The 19,095-nt window shown below is 41.7% G+C and overlaps 1 protein-coding gene across 1 annotated transcript; it reads left to right on the forward strand.

Annotated features, from left to right (window-relative positions):
- Positions 1-12,573: 12,573 nt before the first annotated feature.
- On the forward strand, positions 12,574-15,061 carry KCNF1 (potassium voltage-gated channel modifier subfamily F member 1). Its single transcript, XM_030489833.1, has one exon. The coding sequence runs from the start codon at positions 13,226-13,228 to the stop codon at positions 14,687-14,689; it is 1,464 nt and encodes a 487-aa protein (XP_030345693.1). The 5' UTR covers positions 12,574-13,225; the 3' UTR covers positions 14,690-15,061.
- Positions 15,062-19,095: the final 4,034 nt, after the last annotated feature.

The following is a 19,095-nucleotide window of genomic DNA, read 5'->3' on the forward strand; positions in this document are numbered from 1 at the left end:
ATTTGGAATGAAATTTCTCATACAGCCTGAAGGACTGTTAAGATTGGAGAATAAGGTTTTTATAGAGGAGTTTGCGTGTAAGTAACAGAAAATCGCAATATGCCTGGGAACCCAAAAAGTCTAGCAAAAAACCCCACAAAAATATAACGTAACTGAAGCCAAGGGCATAAAGCACAGGTATTACAGCTGAGGCAGTCTCAGAGCCAGCTGGGAGGACAAACAAAACAACTTTTCATTTTAATGGAAATACTTATTTCAAATGCTTCTTGTCTTTGGTTTTCAGCCAGCCCACAGTATCACAATGACTGATGCCTTAGAAACATGCAGGCACACAACACAGCTGTGGGAGACAGCTAAATGAAATGGGTCCAGCAGTCTGGGTGAGCATTTCAAAAGGTTTCGTCAAATATTGTTGTTCATAGCTTGACTGTGAACATGAGTTGACTATATTTGCTTGCCATTTTGGATAGAATCAAAGTTTTTAGAGTGCAGAAGAGGTGAGAAACATTCATTAACAGACTGGTGTAAGAACTTGAGATAGATAGTTTTTATTTTTTCTGGTCATTCTTGTTTGGAACCTCATCTCTTTATTATGAACACAGCCAAGTGCTTTGGGCACATATAACCAACAATTTTCTCAGGCTAAGGTTTTCCCTTAGTAATTAGCAGTTTCCTCCTGATATAGTATTGATGGAAATTTCCTATGTACCTGCCCCTAAAAAGAACCAGGTGAACACAACATAGAAATGAATTAATGTGAATTCACTGGCTTTTGGATATTGCTTAACCATAAACTTATTAAAACTAGCTGGTAATTCTATACAGCAACTTCAACATCCAGGCCCCGAGAGGTATTTACAAACACACAATTCATACACTGGCTACTAGGTTTAGAAGGCAGTTTATATCCTTGAAAGCTTATTTGTTTTCCTTAGGCATGTAATTCGTGCTAATAAATGTCATTACCTCTGTGTACAATCCTACCTGCAGAATCAATTTCTTTTATCCTCAACATGACAGTTGTGTCTAGGTCACCACGGTAGACTTTGCCAGTGGAAGCCAGAATTCTGCTCTGCAGCAAGCAGTATTTTTGATGTTTTAACCATGAGTCTTGCAAAGGGCTAGCTGACCTTCTCTTACTCTATAATTTCAGACCAGTGTGAAAACCTCTGCTGCCAAAACATAGACATTTGTTGGTGGATTAAAACAGAATCTCATTTGCGAGCAAATATCTATTGATCCCTTCCTCTGGATTCCAAAGACTGTAAAGCTGGGGCTGGCAGATAAGGCAAAATGAATGGGTGTTTTTTTGTATGCTAATGGCACAGTGAGTTTGCAGACAGCTGTCAGCTCCTCACTCTTCTTCCATCCTCTGCCCCCAACTATTGTCCCTTCAAGTACTGGGGCAACTTCAGATGGGTGTTTTCACATTTATCCTCATGATCTGGAATTTCTAATGGCTCAACAACTCTGAAATGTGTACTGTCATTGCTGGGCTTAGGGCTATTTATTCATCCATATTTGTTTGACTCCAAAGAGCCACAGAAATCATTCATACATCTTCCCTTTGCTTTCCTACTTGCAGACTTACACTCACACGGGTTCTGTTTACAAGCTGAAGAAATAGTTGTTATTCAAGTGAAAAATATTACAAGTAATCATGTGTATAAAAGGTATTAGCATATGAATGTTCTGTCCCTGCTCTTGATTGCTATTCGTTCTTGACTGCCTCTTGCTTATTGCTGGAATAATTTCCCAGCAACGTAAAAGAAAAGATTCAATGGTACCTGTGGGTACTAACAGATAATAAGTAGAGGTAGCGAATATATTTGAAGAAAACCAGGATCATCTTGCAAGCAATTTGTGAGCAGGAAAAAGAGCAAAATGACTGCTAGAATTTTTTGTATTTAAAGTGAGAGAAGTCTTTTTAATGAGTTTATGGTGAACAGAGAAGGGAATATCACTTACTTAGCTATTTGGAATTTGCAGCAGGTCAAGGTGAATCACTGCCTGGACCCATTTGTGTTTATATTCTGCACTTACAGTCTACTGAAAGTTTACCTGCTTTTTGAAATGCCGATTTGGAAGCTTCGGCATCTTTTGATAACCAGTTTACTGTCATCAGCTAGTAACCCAATAGGGAATTCTTGTGGAATGCAGCAGGATTGTTGTTAACTTAAATTAAATAATGACTCAGTTAATGAACAAAATTTTCCACTCTGTGTCCACAAAAATCATATATTTTGTAAGTTTGTCAAAGAACACCCATTTTAATGGAATGTTAGATTTTAGTCCCAAAACCAGCAAGTGCCAACTTCTTCACAGTCAAATTTGGAAAAGAGAGAAACCGAGGAATTAACAACAGTATTTGAATTGCCAGCAGTCAGAGTGTACACTGAGGAATGAAGGCAGAGGGTTTAAAATACACTCCAAGTCTGATACATTTTATTAAACTAATATGCAAAAGTGGTGGACCATTCTGCTATGGTCCTGCAGAAGAAATAAGTTTCCAGAATATGAAATTCAGATGCTCCCATAAAAAAACAAAAAATGCACAAGGTGTTGTAACCACATAGAGGTGCGTCATGCCCAAGGTATCTAAATTTTTGTTCTGGGCTTACAATTATAGCATTTGTATACTATAAATATTAAATGTTGATATTGCAGTTCTGCAGTTAGAAACTAGTTGTGGGTGGACCAGTGAGAGATTTTTCAATAACATTCTAATTCTACTATTCATTACATTCATAATACTGACACTGAATAAATTATTTTCATTGGCATTTTACAGACTTTTGGCTGCTTTTGAGATCTGAGTCCACGCGGGGTTGACGGATCGGCTTTCTTACTGTTTGATTAGTGTAAAGAGCACTTTCATGACACTCCTGGGCTTCCCAAAGGTTTTATTAAGGACATTGTTTCCTTTTGAAAAATGTACACACAGAGAGCAATTGAAGAAGATTCAGGCTAAATAAGACCAGAGAGGCTGCAGAAAAAACAAAGGCAATAGCCAGTGAAAATCCCAGTGGAGGATGTTGACTTCTTCTCTTGCCCTTGGGCTGTATGTGCTGAAAGTATCCTTTTCTCTCACAAATTCCATCTGTCATTTCTAGTTTCTAAGAAAGGGTCTGGCAAAGAAATGTGAAGAATCTCATGAGTGTTAGAATTGCTGGTGTTGTACACTGGAAATAGAACTGATAATTTTTTTTGACAGCCAAGACTGATGTCAGATAAATGCAGTTCAGTTAAATTGAAAGTTGCAAAAATTTGCAATAAAAACACTTAATTGAGATACATCCTCATGTTGAAAGAAACTGTTTTCATAGTGTCAAAATATATTTATCTCTGTAGCTAAAATGTTTAACTGTGGTTTGTCATTTCGATTCTTTTTATTTTTGCCTTGTATTGCACTAACAGAATTGTATTTATAACACAATATTAGAATGTAATATTTAGTATGGAGTGTATAAATATTTTCACAATGCAAAATTTTAGTGTTGCTAAACCAAAGATTTGGGTATCTTAAATTTAGATCTGTTTGACATGCTGTTGCAAGGAAAATTTTAAAGTACAGATTATTTTTTTCTTCCTTCTGTATCTCAACAAAATGTCAAGATATCAGAATTTCCTAGAAAATATTCTGTATTCTGTACAAGTCTAGTTAAAATTAATTAATATTAGTCAATCCTATCAAGGAAAAAGTAGACTTCAAGAGATGAGTTAAAAATAAACAGTAAATGTTTGATTAGTAAATGGTTTGTCACAAGCTCTGAAACAAATCTCAAGCAGATTGAAGCTGGGAGCAGGGTTGTAGTTCCCCGTTATATGGTGTGATCATTTATTTCTTCATGCATATACATTAGGAATTTATTGCAAAATGTATAGAACATGCAGTACCTGATTTTGCCTTCAGCACAGCACCAGCTTAAGACCAATATGAGGAGAGACTCTAACCATGTATTGATTATTGGTAGATTATTTATAATATTTGTGGAGCTAATGTTACTGTATCTAGCTCCATTCTCAAATAAGCCAAAGGTAAACCCCTTATGATGAGACATTGCCAACTACTTTTAAAACCTCATCTGTAAGCTGAAAAGCCCATTTGCAAATATAGGTAATTAATTCCCCTACCATTTGGATGCATAAGAACTGGTAATTATCTGTTCTGGTCACAGTTATGTGGATGTTCGCAACTAGCATCTGATCTCAAATGTATGATAGTATTCATGCTTATTGCAAACTAAAGGAAATCTGGAGAAATTGCTCAGAGATTTGAGCCATTTTTCCTAAGATTAGCTAAATACTCGAGTAGTTAGCATGATTTGGATAAAATTTTAGATTTGAAGAGCGGGAGGCACCATGGTTTCTACACTGATCTTCAGTATAATCACAAACTTTCTGTCAGGATAGGAGTTTTTGTGCTGATTTGTGGCATGTGTTCTAGTGATTTGTGGCAAAATGTGACTGTAGATATCCCAACAGGGGGTGGTTCTTCTTTCTGGTGGTTCTGTTACTGTGTTGTCTTACTAACTGTGCGCAGAAGCCTAAAGAAAAGATTAGAGAGGACTGAGCAGTTAAAAACTGGGTCTAGAGCACGTGGGAGATGTTTTCCATTAAGTGAAGTTTTAACATCATTGATGGCATAGTCAGGAACTCCTTTATCAAGGCGACCCAAGAGAAGTCACTGTAACTACAGAGGATGTTTGAAATCCTACCATCACCAGAACCAGGGAGTCCTTGCTATCTTGAGATTAGCTTGTGTTCATCACAGCAGAGATATGCAGGGAAGCTTTGCAAAAGTGATGAAGTCCTCATTGCTCATCAGGCCAGAACGATTGAAAATGACACAGAATGGTAATAAAGAAAGGTCTCAGCAGTGACGCTTCTTATTCATCACTGAACTTCCTTTCATCTTCTTAACCTTTTCTTTTTCCTGAATGGGATATCTTGGACTCTGTAATCTCAGCATTGAGGACGCTACAATGAATCCATGTTGTATGCAGTGCATTGTTCGAATGGGCTTATGACTCTACCCTGAGTAAAGAGAATTAGTATGCAAAATATCAATACAATGTTAAATTAAAAAGCACATACTAATGAAACGCATTCAATTTAGGAAAGTAAAATGAAATCTTAACTGAGCAGAGCTGATTATTGTATAAAACAGGACGGATGAAAGGCTTGACTCATGCATTGTCTAGACAAATCACTTAGAAACGTGGGCTGGCTATAGAGCCGTTCAGATAATGCAAAAGCTTATTTGTAATCTGTTTGCCAAATTAAAAATGTTTTTTGAGTCGACTCATTTGTAAGCTATTAAGAAAGGCAATGTGTTACCAGACAGCGTAAGGAAAGTAGCAAGAAGGTAAACAACTTGCCCAATGGCAGACAACAGATCCAGGGAAGGGCCAGGAAATAATTTCTGGCTCATCATTTGTCCTCCAGAAAATGTAGTTCTGGTTGACTTAGTGAATTATATTTGAATTCAGCAAAAATTTTTGGTAAGGAAATCTAAAATGGAGATGATGAAGTCAGTTTTTCAAGGTAGGGTCACAGAGAGGTTTGGATTTCTTTTTCAAAGACAGGCAGAGTAAGAACATGATCCCCATCACTTCTCAAAGCAGCGATTAGGACACCATGGGAAAGGGAAACTAAGTATGATTTTCCTCTTTGCCTGATCTATAGTGCAAAGGTTTGCTAATAAAAAATGACTTTCATCACCCCAGATTCACATGCTTTAAGGCTTCTACTCAATGCAGCTGTACAAGCAGGATGCTGGCCAGGGAACTCCACCTCCTCCAGTCCCTAACCATCTTCCTGGCTACAGGCAGAACTGCGACCATCACCTCTCCGCAGGAGATGGAGGGACCAGCCCTTCAGGCTGCAGTAGGCAGGAGTCAGCAAGGTGCTCCAGGGCATCATACCACAACCCTCAGTCCTGCAGGATTTAATGAAGTCAAACGTATGCAGGACTCCTCTGTGGGTACAGCACAGGTAATTTCATATTTGTGAAGATACGAACTCTGCCTCTGCTACTGCCTACACACCTTCCCCTCCTTTGTCCTGTACCAGTCATTGAAAGAAGGAAAATTGTGACTACACTTGCAAGAGCAAGTGAGAATTGCAGGCTCCACTGAAGTCCGTATTTTAGTGTGTTGCAATGTTTTCTAGGATCAATGAAAGTATTTTATTTTTTATTACTGTTTCAGCACACTGATGAAATCTTTCCATGGCTTTTTTCCAACTGGTTTTCTTTACAGCTTTTCCACACTAGAAAATATTTAATATTTTTTCCTTTTCATTGAGCACACATATAGGAGTGGTTTTGACCATGTTTACTGTGAATTATTTGATTGTATTCCTCTCCTGGTTATTTTGATTGCCTGCAATAAAAATATTTATTCATATAAAAATCTCTTCTATTGTGAAATGGTACATGCTAAATTGCTACACATGCTCTCCTTTCAAAGAATTAGGAACAATAGCTTGTACAGAGTATTATTAATAACTAATCCAACTCCAAGCAGAGTAGAGGACTGCAGTGTTAGATTCTTTTAAAAGAAAACATTAAAACACATTAAAAATCTCTCCCCAGGCAGGCTTAGAAACTGGCTTCATGTCTTGGCTGCCAAAACTTAGCTGTCTGCCCGTTGCCACCTCCCTCTCTGCTGGCATGGTCCTGGTCTTTCCATTGAATCGATTATTGATAATGATATGATTTGGTGGATTTTTTTGCTTCTGAAGCAGCTCAAACCCCTTCATAGGCTGCCAGTATCTCTTTTTCAGTTGGAGTGTAGCTGGCATCGGATCGTCTGTATCCCCGACTTTAAAAGCCGAGGGGTCGACCTCGAGTCTCCCCTGGAGCTTTCTGCCAGAGGCTCCAGGTAGGACCATTCTCCCCAGCTGCGGTATAGAGCACATTTTTCACATCTGGCCCGGCCCGGGCCGGTCCAAGGGCTACTGCATGAACTATTTCTCGTTTAATTTGTTCAAAGGCTTGTTGTTGCTCAGGGCCCCATTTGAAATCATTCTTCTTCCGGGTCACGTGGTAGAGAGGGCTTACAATCAGACTGTAATTTGGGATGTGCATTCTCCAGAACCCCACAACACCTAAGAAAGCTTGTGTTTCTTTCTTATTAGATGGTGGAGACATTGGTGGGTTTTTGTTGATCACATCCATTGGCATCTGGTGGTGTGTTATCAATATTATTCGCGTACTAAAGCCAAAACATAGCACTGTACCAGTTACTAGAAAGAAGATTAACTCTACCCCAGCCAAACCCAGAATGCTAGGTTTTCTCTTTTCTTTGTACATGCAACAATATTCAAAGGGAAAAAGAATAATTGAAAGCTTTGGGTGACAGTGTTTAGGAGCAGGAAGCAAACTTCCAGTCCTTCCTCAAAACATAGTGACTGTAAACATGACAAGGTCCTTAAAACATTTATAGCATCTCCAGCTCTCATCCCATTCATGACTCACTGATATGCTTAATTTCAACCCAGCTGTTAGCTGCTTGCAATGGAGGATGCATCTTATTTATTTAAAGCCATTTACATTAAATCAGAGATTTGGCTGGCCTCCTGGGTGGTCACTTAAGGCATGTTTAATTGTATAAGAAAATAGACTCATTAATGTCAAATGGAAAGCAAGACCAATTAAAATTTACATCAAGCTATTACCAGGCTTTTAATGAGGAATTAATTAAAAGATCTGCTAAAATAAGTAAATTGACTTAGTATATATAAATTCTGAACTTGAAAAAAGAACCATAGTAACTAAGAGAGGGGGAAATAAACTGGAGAAGGACTCGTTTGATCTGAAATAATGGTCATGGAGAAATATGTAAATATGCCGGAGATAGAGACACATAAACCAGCTTCACAAGGTGAAGTTATCTGCTACAGCCCAGATACCCATCTCAGTTCAGACACTTCATAAACTCTTGCTTTTGGCATATCAATCTGAAGGTGAGGTTGCCTCACTAACCGCTAGAAACCACCTTAGATTTGGAAACCCTAAAGGATTCTTACAGCAAAGTCTTTCCTGCTCCTCTTACTAAAGCTGGCTGTGGTAAAATAATTAGAGCAGCTGCTCTTTCTGAAGTCTACAACGACATCATTAATTGCTTCTCTCTCTTTGAGATTATCTGCCTCCTATTTCTTGTGATTGATGTGAAGTAATTATATGGTGTTTCCTCCACACAGAACCACAGAACCTTGTGCTATCAGCTGCCGAAGCAGGCCCCATGCAACTGACTGCAAGCTTTATCCTCACAATACCCTAAAGAAAGGAGGAGGAATAAGATGTTTCCATTCCCCATTCTTCTTTAGGCCTCTTATTGACTTTTCTATAGTACATTTTCATTACACCTTCTTGTCTTGAGTAGCTCTCCATAGTCTGCATCTAGCTGAGGATAAGTTGCATGTTAGATGCTGAGATCACTTGCTGGATCCATCACAGTTCCAGTCCTGTGGGTGTCATTTAAAAACCAAATATGACATAGCAGAAGGAGAATTGTGGGAGGGGGTTACACTGAGTAGGAACCACTATCCCCCCAAGATTGCTGTCAGTTCTATGGCCTCTGAGGGTCACACAACAGAGTCCAGCATAGAAATTATAGTACCTAAAAAGCAGGTGTCCAGTGGCAACTGGTGCCTCAGCACAACTCAGTACACCCTAGACAATTTTTACGTGTGCCCAAGGATGTTTCTGGTCACTGAGGTCAACTGGTAACTGGTCTCCATCTAGTCTAGGATCCTTTTAGTCTGCAGTACAGGTGGCTGCCTGCAAACTGCCAGTTGGGAATGGTCTCCGGTGGACACATGGTGGCTGGGAAATGTCTATGTTAGTTGGCCAGCGTGGGCTGGATCTGTGCCAGACATACTCTAACTGTTTCTTGGACAGTCATAGTTAGGTCCCTAAACTTGAGCTTACACACGTAGACACAGGATTAAACACTCTGTAGAGTCCAGGAGGAGAGAGAGGCCAAAGGTGCCGCCATGGTCCCAGGCACTGAAAGCAGGGCTGTGCTCAGTGCAGGAGATTGGCTACACTGCAGCCTGCTTGCGGAGAGGCTGCTTGACTCCTGCTTCTGCATTAAACAGCCCTCTCTGCATGGAGTCCTATCTTATCTCCCTAAGGTTGGCTCCTAACCCACTCATGTCCCTTGATGCATCACTATTGCCCATAGGTCAGTGGGGAGCAGCTGGGTGCATCAGCCAGGAAGGCAGACGTGCTCACTGAGCTTGAGGAGTGCAGTATGAGCCAGGCTACAGCTCAAGAGGAGCAATCTCTCTTCACAGACTTACACAAAGCCACCCACTGGTGAAGGTTCTCTCTCAAAAAGTGGCAAACGAGGGAGCCAAATCTGCAGCTCCAGCGTCCTTCTAGCACTGCTGTCACTGCAGGGCCCCAGGCGCTGGGCTGTGGGATGCTCTGTGCCACCCTCATGTTGGGCGTGATGCCACTGAGGAGCCATATTCAAGCTCCAGCTATGACTTGTGGACCAAGCCCTGTGGGGGTCCAAGTTCCCTGGGGAGATCATGGGCATCCCTGCTGGGGCTGCCCTTGGCAGATGGGTACCCAGCAAGCTGGGAGTCCATCCCTTGGGCTGCAGAGCTTGAGGTCTGGCTGAGGCTCCTCCTTTTCCTCCCTGAAGGAGCCAGTCTGAACCACAGCCAAAGCTTACCACATCTGCCAGTTCAAATCCACGTGTTGTTCTCTGAGCCAAAGTACCAACACAGAAAGAAAACTCCTCCGTCTCATTCAGTCTGTAGGAGTTAAATTGCCAGCACGCAACTCTTCAAGCAGACACAAAGCACAGCTTGGCCTGTTTGCCCAGTCCAGATAAATCAACAGAAGTTGAATTTAGAATAATTGCAGTGAGTTACTCATAAATGAGTTACAATGAGGGCAACAATTATCTACTGAAATTTTTAGATTAGAGACTCTCTCTCTGCATGGATGAAAAATTAATTCAATTAGTGAAATAAATTGTTTGCTGCAAATTATTCATTCTGCTCTTGTTGTTTGCTGCTCAGCAATATGTCTGATAAAAAAAAACACTCATTAAGATTTTCCTTGACCCTTCTTTGGATGATTTACATTTGTCAAAGTGGATTTAAAATACTACCAGATCTCTAACATTTGACAGGCACACTGAAAGGTGTAAAGAACTCTGCAAAGGTGCAAGACAAGAGAGAATAAAGCACAAGGATTTTAGCAGCTGCACAAAGTAAAGTCTTCATAAGGACTGATCTGGCATTTCAAAAATAGTTTCTTCCCAACCTTTTGAGAAAGTGCTGAGATTTATCATTTGAGAAAAGCTGATTTTACCTTTCAAACTGAACAATGTAATCCTGTATGCCTATTTTGTCGGTGTTTGTTCTGTAAAATCACAGGGTGTGGAGACAAACCTATTTGGAAACTAAGTTGGTGCTTTCTGTGTCGGCCATGCTCAACCATACATTGATATCATTACCTGCAGAAAAGCCAAAAGGTTACTGGAATGAACCACTGATCAAAATGAGTAGGTATCTGAGATGGTTAAATCTGAGGATTTAAACCTAAAGAACCTGTTTCCCTGTGCTGATGCAGCTTGACACGTTAAAACTAATTTTCCCAGATCTCAGTTTTGTTTTGCAAGAACTGGCAGTCAGTAATCCCATACATTTCCCCTGTGCAAGTGTGAGATTTCTATTGGCATCTTAAAATTTATTGTGCTAAAATCAAACCAAACCATTCCTGTTAGTGGCCAAGGAAGTCCTGGGTGGGTAAATATTGCTGAACCCACCAAACCTCAGTTTTTTTGCAGATCTCCAAGGTATTTCCCTTTTACTCAATAAGCTTGCAAGTCTCAGTAAACTTACATATGCCTGGAAAAGAATTCAAGGGACATCTTGCATTACACCCGCGCTATGCAGTACCCTCAGGAACACCTGAAGGTGACACTGGCTTTCAGAGATTATCAGTGTGATGCAGGTGTAGACTAATGGATATTACTCTCTCCCTGGGACTGTCACTTGAATAAAGTGACCAGCCCCTGCAGTTATTGTTCCTTGCCCTCTGTACTATTCTGCAGCAAGGATAAAAGTGACATAGCCCAGGCATTTGAAGATTATGGAGCTGTGGTTCATGCACGGCTTTTTCCTCCCTGTGAGACTAGGTGCCTGGGTGTTGCATTTACTGGGTGACTACAACAGAGCAGCAAGAACCCACTTCCCTTGGCTTCAGTTTTTGCATTATAAATTTGTGCATGGATGTGTGTGACAGACAAAGGATTGTGTTCCTTTCTTTTACAGGTTTCTTGTAAGTCTTCCTCTATTATGAATTCACCTGATCCCTCTCATATTTTCGCTCTCCTCAATCATGCAAGAGCTCAGGGACAAAGAAGGTCATTGGAAGGTCTGGGAAGGGGCTCCATCAGTGATTTTAACTCATGGCTTGTGCACCCCCACATGTCATGAACTACCTCCAAGGGGTATTCATAAGGTATGTGAGGCTATGTGCATACCCCATGTCACAATGATGTCTGGTGCACAACCTCTTACTAATCCCCCGTAAGTTTCTGGCAAGAGAGTGGAAATGGAGCACAGTGTACCCACCAGGGCCTCCCTCGCTTGGTTACAGGAGCACCAGGACAGCAGGCACATCAGTGCTCTCACGTTTCTCCCAGGATGGACACAAGCCTAGAGAAGCATACTATCAGTTGGATTTGCCCTTCCCTATTCCCCTCCACTTAGAAGCTTTTCAGAAGCCAGTAAATAGAAAAAGATCAAAACCTGCTGCTATAGGTCATTCTGCTGTGGCCAGAAACAGTTAACTTGCCAACTATGAGTCTTGCGGGGTCAGAGCCCTCAGCACCCACTAAAATGAACTATATCATCTGCATGTAAGGGTCTGGGGAACAAATGCCCATCAAATCCTGGAATTTGGAGAAAACAAAGTTAAAAGGAAATGCTTGTTATTCTACTTCTACTTGTTAAGTGCTGGATGTAGTACAAAGCACTATTGCCAGTAAGTAACATTCACCAAGCTATCATCATAGACATAAATTACCCAAACCCTCCTTAGGGTCAGTTGAACACAGGTCAAGAAAGCATGGCTAAAACTGAGGACACAGAGCTGTGGGAAATGTGCAGAGAGGGCAGGGAAAGTTTTGCTCCACAGCTACAATGAAAACCTTATGGTCTCTGCTTGGTTCTCAATGACAACAGTACAAATCTACAGTAACTCAATGTCCTGACAGGGAATTACTCTAGACTTGCTCCAGTCTCGCTGAGAGCAAGATTTATGTTGTGCATTTATTCCAAAACACAATTATTTTTTCCTCTGCCTTCTGCTATCAGAAGAATATATTTCAGTGTCTTTTTGAAGCTCTGAATGACTTTATACACGATTATGTTTTGTATTCGATTTTTAAAAAATGTTAAAGTGCATGGCGGTATAGAAACACGTTATTTTACAGCGAGGCAGGCATATAAATAGCTGTTTTCTGTGTAGCTGGTGCTTTGCTGTGTTTCACCAGAAGAGGGTAGAGTTTGGAAGGACTCCTCGCAGTCTGGGCTTCCTATTGTGCTGGGAAACAGCAAAGGGAAAACAAGCACAAGTTTCTCCTCTACACACTTGCACCGACTATGTGCAAGAGTGAGGAGATAAACTCGGGAAGACCTTAAAGTAAAAAGAAAACGGACAGAAAAACAAAATTCCAAAGCATCTTTCTAGGGAATTCTGTGGAATCGGAGAAACTGCAACACTTTCCTGTGAGCTCACCCTGCTGATTGTCTCTCTGAGAACTGTCACTCACTGCACGTTGCATTAATCAGAGCACAGGATTTATTTCTCTGCCGTGACTTCCAACCTGTGAATAAATATCACTTTTAGAGAGAATGGGACCTGAAAAGACTCTCGAGCACTGAACAGAGGGGTGAGTTTTATTAAATGGTTTCTTCTCTTTCAAATCTGCTGGAGCTTTCTAACATCCTGCTTGCAGGCACAGCAGCCGGATGACTTGTCTTTTCCCTGCAGCTTGTTGCATACCTCACGAGGCTTTCCTGACTACAGGCTTATTTCTATAACCTTTCCCACCACAACTCCAGGTCAGTTTGGTAACGTTGGTGATAGAGCTGACTCGCTACCAATTTGCTTTCATGAGAAATTAAAACCACAAGCTTTGAAACCAAACAGGAAGCTAAAAATCAAATAAAACCTGATAGAATTAAAATGGCAGGTGACTCTAGCTTTCCAGATATGGACAGTGACGGATCAGAAAGAAATGAAGAAACTGAGATTGTAGTTAATGTTGGTGGGGTAAGGCAGGTGTTCTACGGAGATAACCTGAATCAATACCCAGAAACACGGCTGGCAGAGCTGATCAACTGTTTATCGGGAGGATATGATAGCATATTCTCCCTCTGTGATGACTATGATCCTGGAAAGAGAGAGTTTTACTTTGACAGAGATCCAGATGCTTTCAAATGCATTATTGACTTGTACTACTTTGGGGAAATTCACATGAAGAAAGGGATATGCCCCATATGTTTCAAGAATGAAATGGAATTTTGGAAAGTGGATCTGAAATTTTTGGATGACTGCTGCAAAGCTCATCTAAGTGAAAAAAAGGAGGAACTGGAAGAAATAGCCCGAAGAGTGCAACTGATTCTGGATGACTTGGGAGTGGATGCCTCGGAAAGTCACTGGAAAAGGTGCCAAAAATACATCTGGAAATTTCTGGAGAAGCCAGAATCATCCTACCCAGCTCGAGTGATCGCTGTTCTGTCCTTTCTGTTTATTTTGATCTCTTCTATTGTGATGTGCGTGGGGACTATCCCAGACCTCCAGATCGTAGATGCTGAGGGGAACCGTATAGAGCACCCGACCCTGGACAGCATAGAGACAGCCTGTATAGGCTGGTTTACTATGGAGTATGTGCTGAGGCTGATCTCCTCTCCCAACAAACTCCACTTTGTCCTGTCTTTCATGAACATTGTTGATGTGCTAGCGATACTTCCTTTCTATGTCAGCCTGACCTTGACCCACTTGGGAGCCAAGCTCATGGAGCTGAGCAATGTCCAGCAGGCTGTCCAGGCACTGCGCATCATGAGGATCGCAAGGATTTTCAAGCTTGCACGGCACTCCTCGGGGCTCCAGACTCTAACGTATGCCCTGAAACGTAGCTTTAAGGAGCTCGGGCTGCTCCTCATGTACTTAGCTGTTGGAATCTTTGTCTTTTCTGCCCTGGGTTATACCATGGAGCAAAGTCACCCTGAAACTTTATTTAAAAGCATCCCTCAGTCATTTTGGTGGGCAATCATTACCATGACCACAGTTGGATATGGAGATATATACCCTAAAACAACACTAGGAAAGCTGAATGCTGCCATCAGTTTTCTTTGTGGGGTGATAGCGATTGCCCTTCCCATCCATCCTATCATTAACAACTTTGTCAGGTATTATAACAAACAGAGAGTTTTAGAAACAGCTGCCAAGCATGAATTGGAGCTGATGGAGCTAAACTCAGCTGAGGGGAAAGCCACAAGCTCCAAAAGTGAACTAGAGGATCTTGTGACAGAAGGCAAAGAAGGTCCTTTTTATAGCAGCCGGCTAAAAGTCTCCCACAGTGACACCTTTATTCATCTCCTGTCAGAAGAAAAACACTATAGGACCAGGCTTCAAAGCTGCAAATAAACTGTGAGCTGTTGTCAGAGCTAAGCTATAGATTGGGGCAACCTGGCAATCAACCGTTGAAAAGACTCGCGGGATCTGTCAGAGTTGGGAGGGAGCACTGCTTTGCTTTTCCAATGTGAACATAAATTAACCCCATGGTATCTCCATCAACAGTTGGTAAGACTTTGCCATTATTTCCCAAAATAAAATAGTAGGACTCCATTGAGATCAGACTGCTTACAATAAGTGAATTCCAACAGAAAACATTTGTAACCATTTTAGAGACTGAAAAGCCCTTCCTGATCGGTAAATGTTCAATGACCTGAATGTGCAGCATTGCCACATCAGAACTCTGTACCTGTGACAATAAAGAACAGCATTGCACAGATTGTGTCTTCCAGGCTGTCTTCAATGCCTTTGCAGCTAGGAGAACTGCTGCTTAATAAAACTAAAGCAGCCTCTCACTCGTATTAGATTCAGGTTTACAAAGAAACATTACGAGCAGTTTCAGCCTAGAGGTACTGCAAGTATGAGCAATATACCATGTGCAGAATATTAGAGGCAATGAATGGTGTTATTTTTGTAAAATGTAACTTTGAGGTCAACTTTTTTGATAGGTATTTGTTCCTCTTTCCAGAAAAAAATGCAATTGTCAATGTGACATTAAGCTGACAGAGATGTAGAACAGAACCAATGTGTTTTAAGGAACAAATTTAAAAAAAAAAAATAGTTCTAGACTTTAATTATAACTAATAATTTATTCATGCAGGGATCTTTCAGGAAGGATTTATAATCAAGTAAGTTTTAAAATGTTAAGTTAGCCTACTGTATTTTTAAATCACTGTGAAAGCAAGAGAAGTTTATAGAGGAGTTAAACTGAGCACTTCTAAATAAGAAACTTTAACTCTTTGAAAGTAAGTGTAGAGAAAGTTTCAATCAAAATAGTATAATCTCCAGTTGATTTATGGTAAAAATATCTATCTGAATGAACATATTACTAGGGTTTTGGATTTTTTTAGAAAAAACACATCCTACCCCTACAATAACTGCATGGTTTTGTAAACGTTAGTTTACAGAGGTAGGAGGCACTAATCAGTATCTTGTTCATGAACCACCATATTAATCAACACCAGTGTGTACCTACTATTGTTGCCAAAAGCAAGTGCCATCTGTGTGAGCATTAATTTGGCTCATGTAATAACTGCAATATATGGGTCTGGTCTCTACCAGAGACATCCATTGAAACTAGGAGTTACACCAGCTCAAAGGGGAGGGGAGACCTGGCACACAGATACATTTACATACATTAAAAGTAGGATCCTAAATAATTAAAGAGCTAGAGTAGCTGTCATTATTTGTTCCCTCTTGTGCTGAGCAGACCCTTGCCCAGGTGAAATGCAGCAACATGAGCCATGACCCATCCCTGGGCACCTTGAGCTTGAGACCTCCACGCAGGTCCTTTGGACCTTTACCTGGAACATGGGCAACTGACAGGGTTGTGGCATCCACCCCAGAGAAGCAGTGACTGGTGGGGCACAGAGCTGCACTATGGGTTTTGTGCTCTCTCCTGGCACCTTGTTTTCCCCTGGCCACTGGCAAAGGGGTATATGTCCGCTGCTGGGAAGAGCCCTGTCCTTCTGGGAGCAAGAGCTAGTGGTAGTGTATAGGGGTTGGGCAGGTGTGCTTCCCAGGAACACTGCCAGCTCTGCAGGTATCCCGACATGGAAATCAATCCCTGCTTCCCCAGGCTGAAACCCTTTCCCAGCACTACCCCTCACACCCCAAGCTGCTCACCTCCAGGGACGCCTACTCTTTATATCTGTGCCCTAGTGCCATGCCAGACCTACCTACCATCCTCTTCCCCAACCCTGTTACTATGTCTCACCTTACATGCCCGCATCAAGTAAGATTAATTCAAAGCAACCTCTAAACCTTTCTGTACCAGACTCCTATACTAGCCTTTGTCCCAAATTTTCTCCTGAGTAAGGCCAACAGCCCATCCAAGTACCCTCAGCCCAAGCATCCCTTCACGCCCATCCTCCCCTCTGCATCCCAGCTCCCAGCTCTCAGCCTTTAAACCTGCTCTCTCAATCTTCTCATCTACTGAGACCTGTTTGTTACTTGCCACCAGTCTCAGCTCTGCTCCTGCTGGCTGCCTGACCAAGACCATAGCTGGCTGTCACCAAAGGGACAGGATCCTTCCCCTTGCACTGCTGAAGATTTCCAAGATGCGAGTTCGGGCTGCATCCATCACCAGTCGACTTGAGTGGGATGCTGAGAGTTGGAGAAGAGGAAAAGTAACAAAGCTGTGCCAGTCCCAGCCGTACACTTTATCTATCAGCAGGGATATTAAATGTTCCTGACTTCCCTCATGACATGCAGAGGGTGACTGAGAGTGAATTAAGTTAGCAAAAGCTCTTTCCTGAATGAGGAAAGCACTGTATAAATGCTAAGTAGTGTGGTTAGCACCACAAGCACTAAATCCTCACTGCTGCACTTTGCAATTTATTTAATGTGGCATTAAATAGAAAATAAGCCTTTCATCAGAAAAAATTTTATTTCTGCTGATTTCTCCAACATTTCTTCAATGCCTTTGAGCACAGGGGTCTGCCTATGCTATGTCAGTATGGAAAGAGCTTTGCCACAACCTTGGTGCCGCTCCAGCCCAGGCTGGTCTCAAGCCAGGCTCCATGTGGTTTGTTGCACTAGGGACAATGTTTGTTGGATTCATTGCTGTAAGCTATATGTTCTTAAAAGGCTGTGGGTGGGCAGGATGGATTCCTGCCTGTTTTCTTGGCCCATGGTGTGGGTACACTGCAGGAACATGGGGAGATGTGGGCAGTGATGGAGGGACAGGACAGGCTGGCAGCCTGCAGCACATGGTGGGACTGAAGAGGGAGGTCTCATGCAGCTGCAATCCATATGGTAGAAAGCAAGAGGCTTTCTGGGACCTCAGGGGAGACACCTCTCACAGATCAAGAAACTACTGTAAACCACTGGCTTTGAAATCAGAGCTGGAGGGAAGGTTCTGCCCCTTATGGATGGAGTGAGCTAGGGGATGTTTGGTTTCCTCTTTTTTTAATACTCTGCACAACCCAGCAGATCTGATTTTCCTTTGTTCCAGGTTAATCTAAAAAAAAAAAAAAAGAAGTGCAGAAAAAGATGCATAAACTGCCTGGATCTCTCCTGAGACCCCTGCTACCCAAGTAGTCCTCTTTGGACTCCAAGGCTTATGAAGGGAACAGGTCACCCTTCCCATAAGAGATTGTGAGCTCTGGGAAGAAAATGTAGTACTCTTCTATAGAAAATCCACAGAGCAGAATTAGGGAGAAAAAACCAGCCACCATAATTTTAGTTGACATCCCTTCTTATACAGAAGCTCCTCAGTTCACTATGCAGGAAATTTCAGAGCACAGTGAGCAAATGAAACTATCCTCTTGAGAAGTTATCCCACAGGACATCTGCCCTATGCAGCCAGCCCTGGTGCTTCTAAGAAACTTTGAATCTTTAATACAATCTGCAACTTACAGAGTTAAAACATGAAGGGACCAACTTTTAGTTCTTAACTAACATCAACTTCAGCTGTAAACCTGGGGTCAGTCCAGGTTTGACATTGAATAGCTGTCAGCAGAATTGATTCAATAGCCAACGTAGATTGCTGGCAACCGCTAAGACTGTAGGTAAAATGAAGCCTGTTTCTAGCTTCCTGAACACCATAAAGGGTAGAACTTTATAATAGAGTTGAAATTGCTTTTAGACATGTGGGAGATGGCTGCAGTAGTTAGTGACACACAGCATTAGTCTCAGGGAAGTGACAGGCATGTAACACGTCAACTTATACCACGCTCTGGCTGGTGTGTCACAGGCACCTTTGGAGACAGCTTCAGGTGCAGGCAGAAACAGCCATCTACAGCTAGGTTTTTATTGCTGGACTGCCTATATATATGATTTGAAGATACTTAAGAAAAATTGTGGGAAATACAAGAGTATCACAATTATCTGCTGTCACACCTGAAGGATTGCTGCCCCTTGCTGCAGATATGGCACCTGACACACAAGGTTAATTAAAATGTCCTCTCTGGTCTGTGCATGGGTCAGCGAAATGTGAAGGCATGAAGGCAGAACCAGCTCCTATGAAACAGAAGGAGGGCTGAGGATTGTGCAGCAGAGCCCATCTGTCCCTAGCTGTGCTAAGTGCACTCATTGCTAAAGTCCTTTTTACAGTTGAAGCTGACAGCAGTGCTGTTTCAGTAACCCTTTAGGCAGCTTTCTTTTTGCCTATAGTGCTATTTGAATGAAAACAAAAAATAATAAAAATTCCCGAGAGTTGAAACCAAGATCATGTTGTTTTCAGACCCAGGTATTCTCTCAATCTATACTGATTTTTCAAATAACTACCCCAAAAGCTCACCTGAGAGTGGATGAAA

The sequence above is a fragment of the Strigops habroptila genome, chromosome 6 (genome assembly GCF_004027225.2).
Source record: "Strigops habroptila isolate Jane chromosome 6, bStrHab1.2.pri, whole genome shotgun sequence".
NCBI classification, from domain to species: domain Eukaryota; kingdom Metazoa; phylum Chordata; class Aves; order Psittaciformes; family Psittacidae; genus Strigops; species Strigops habroptila.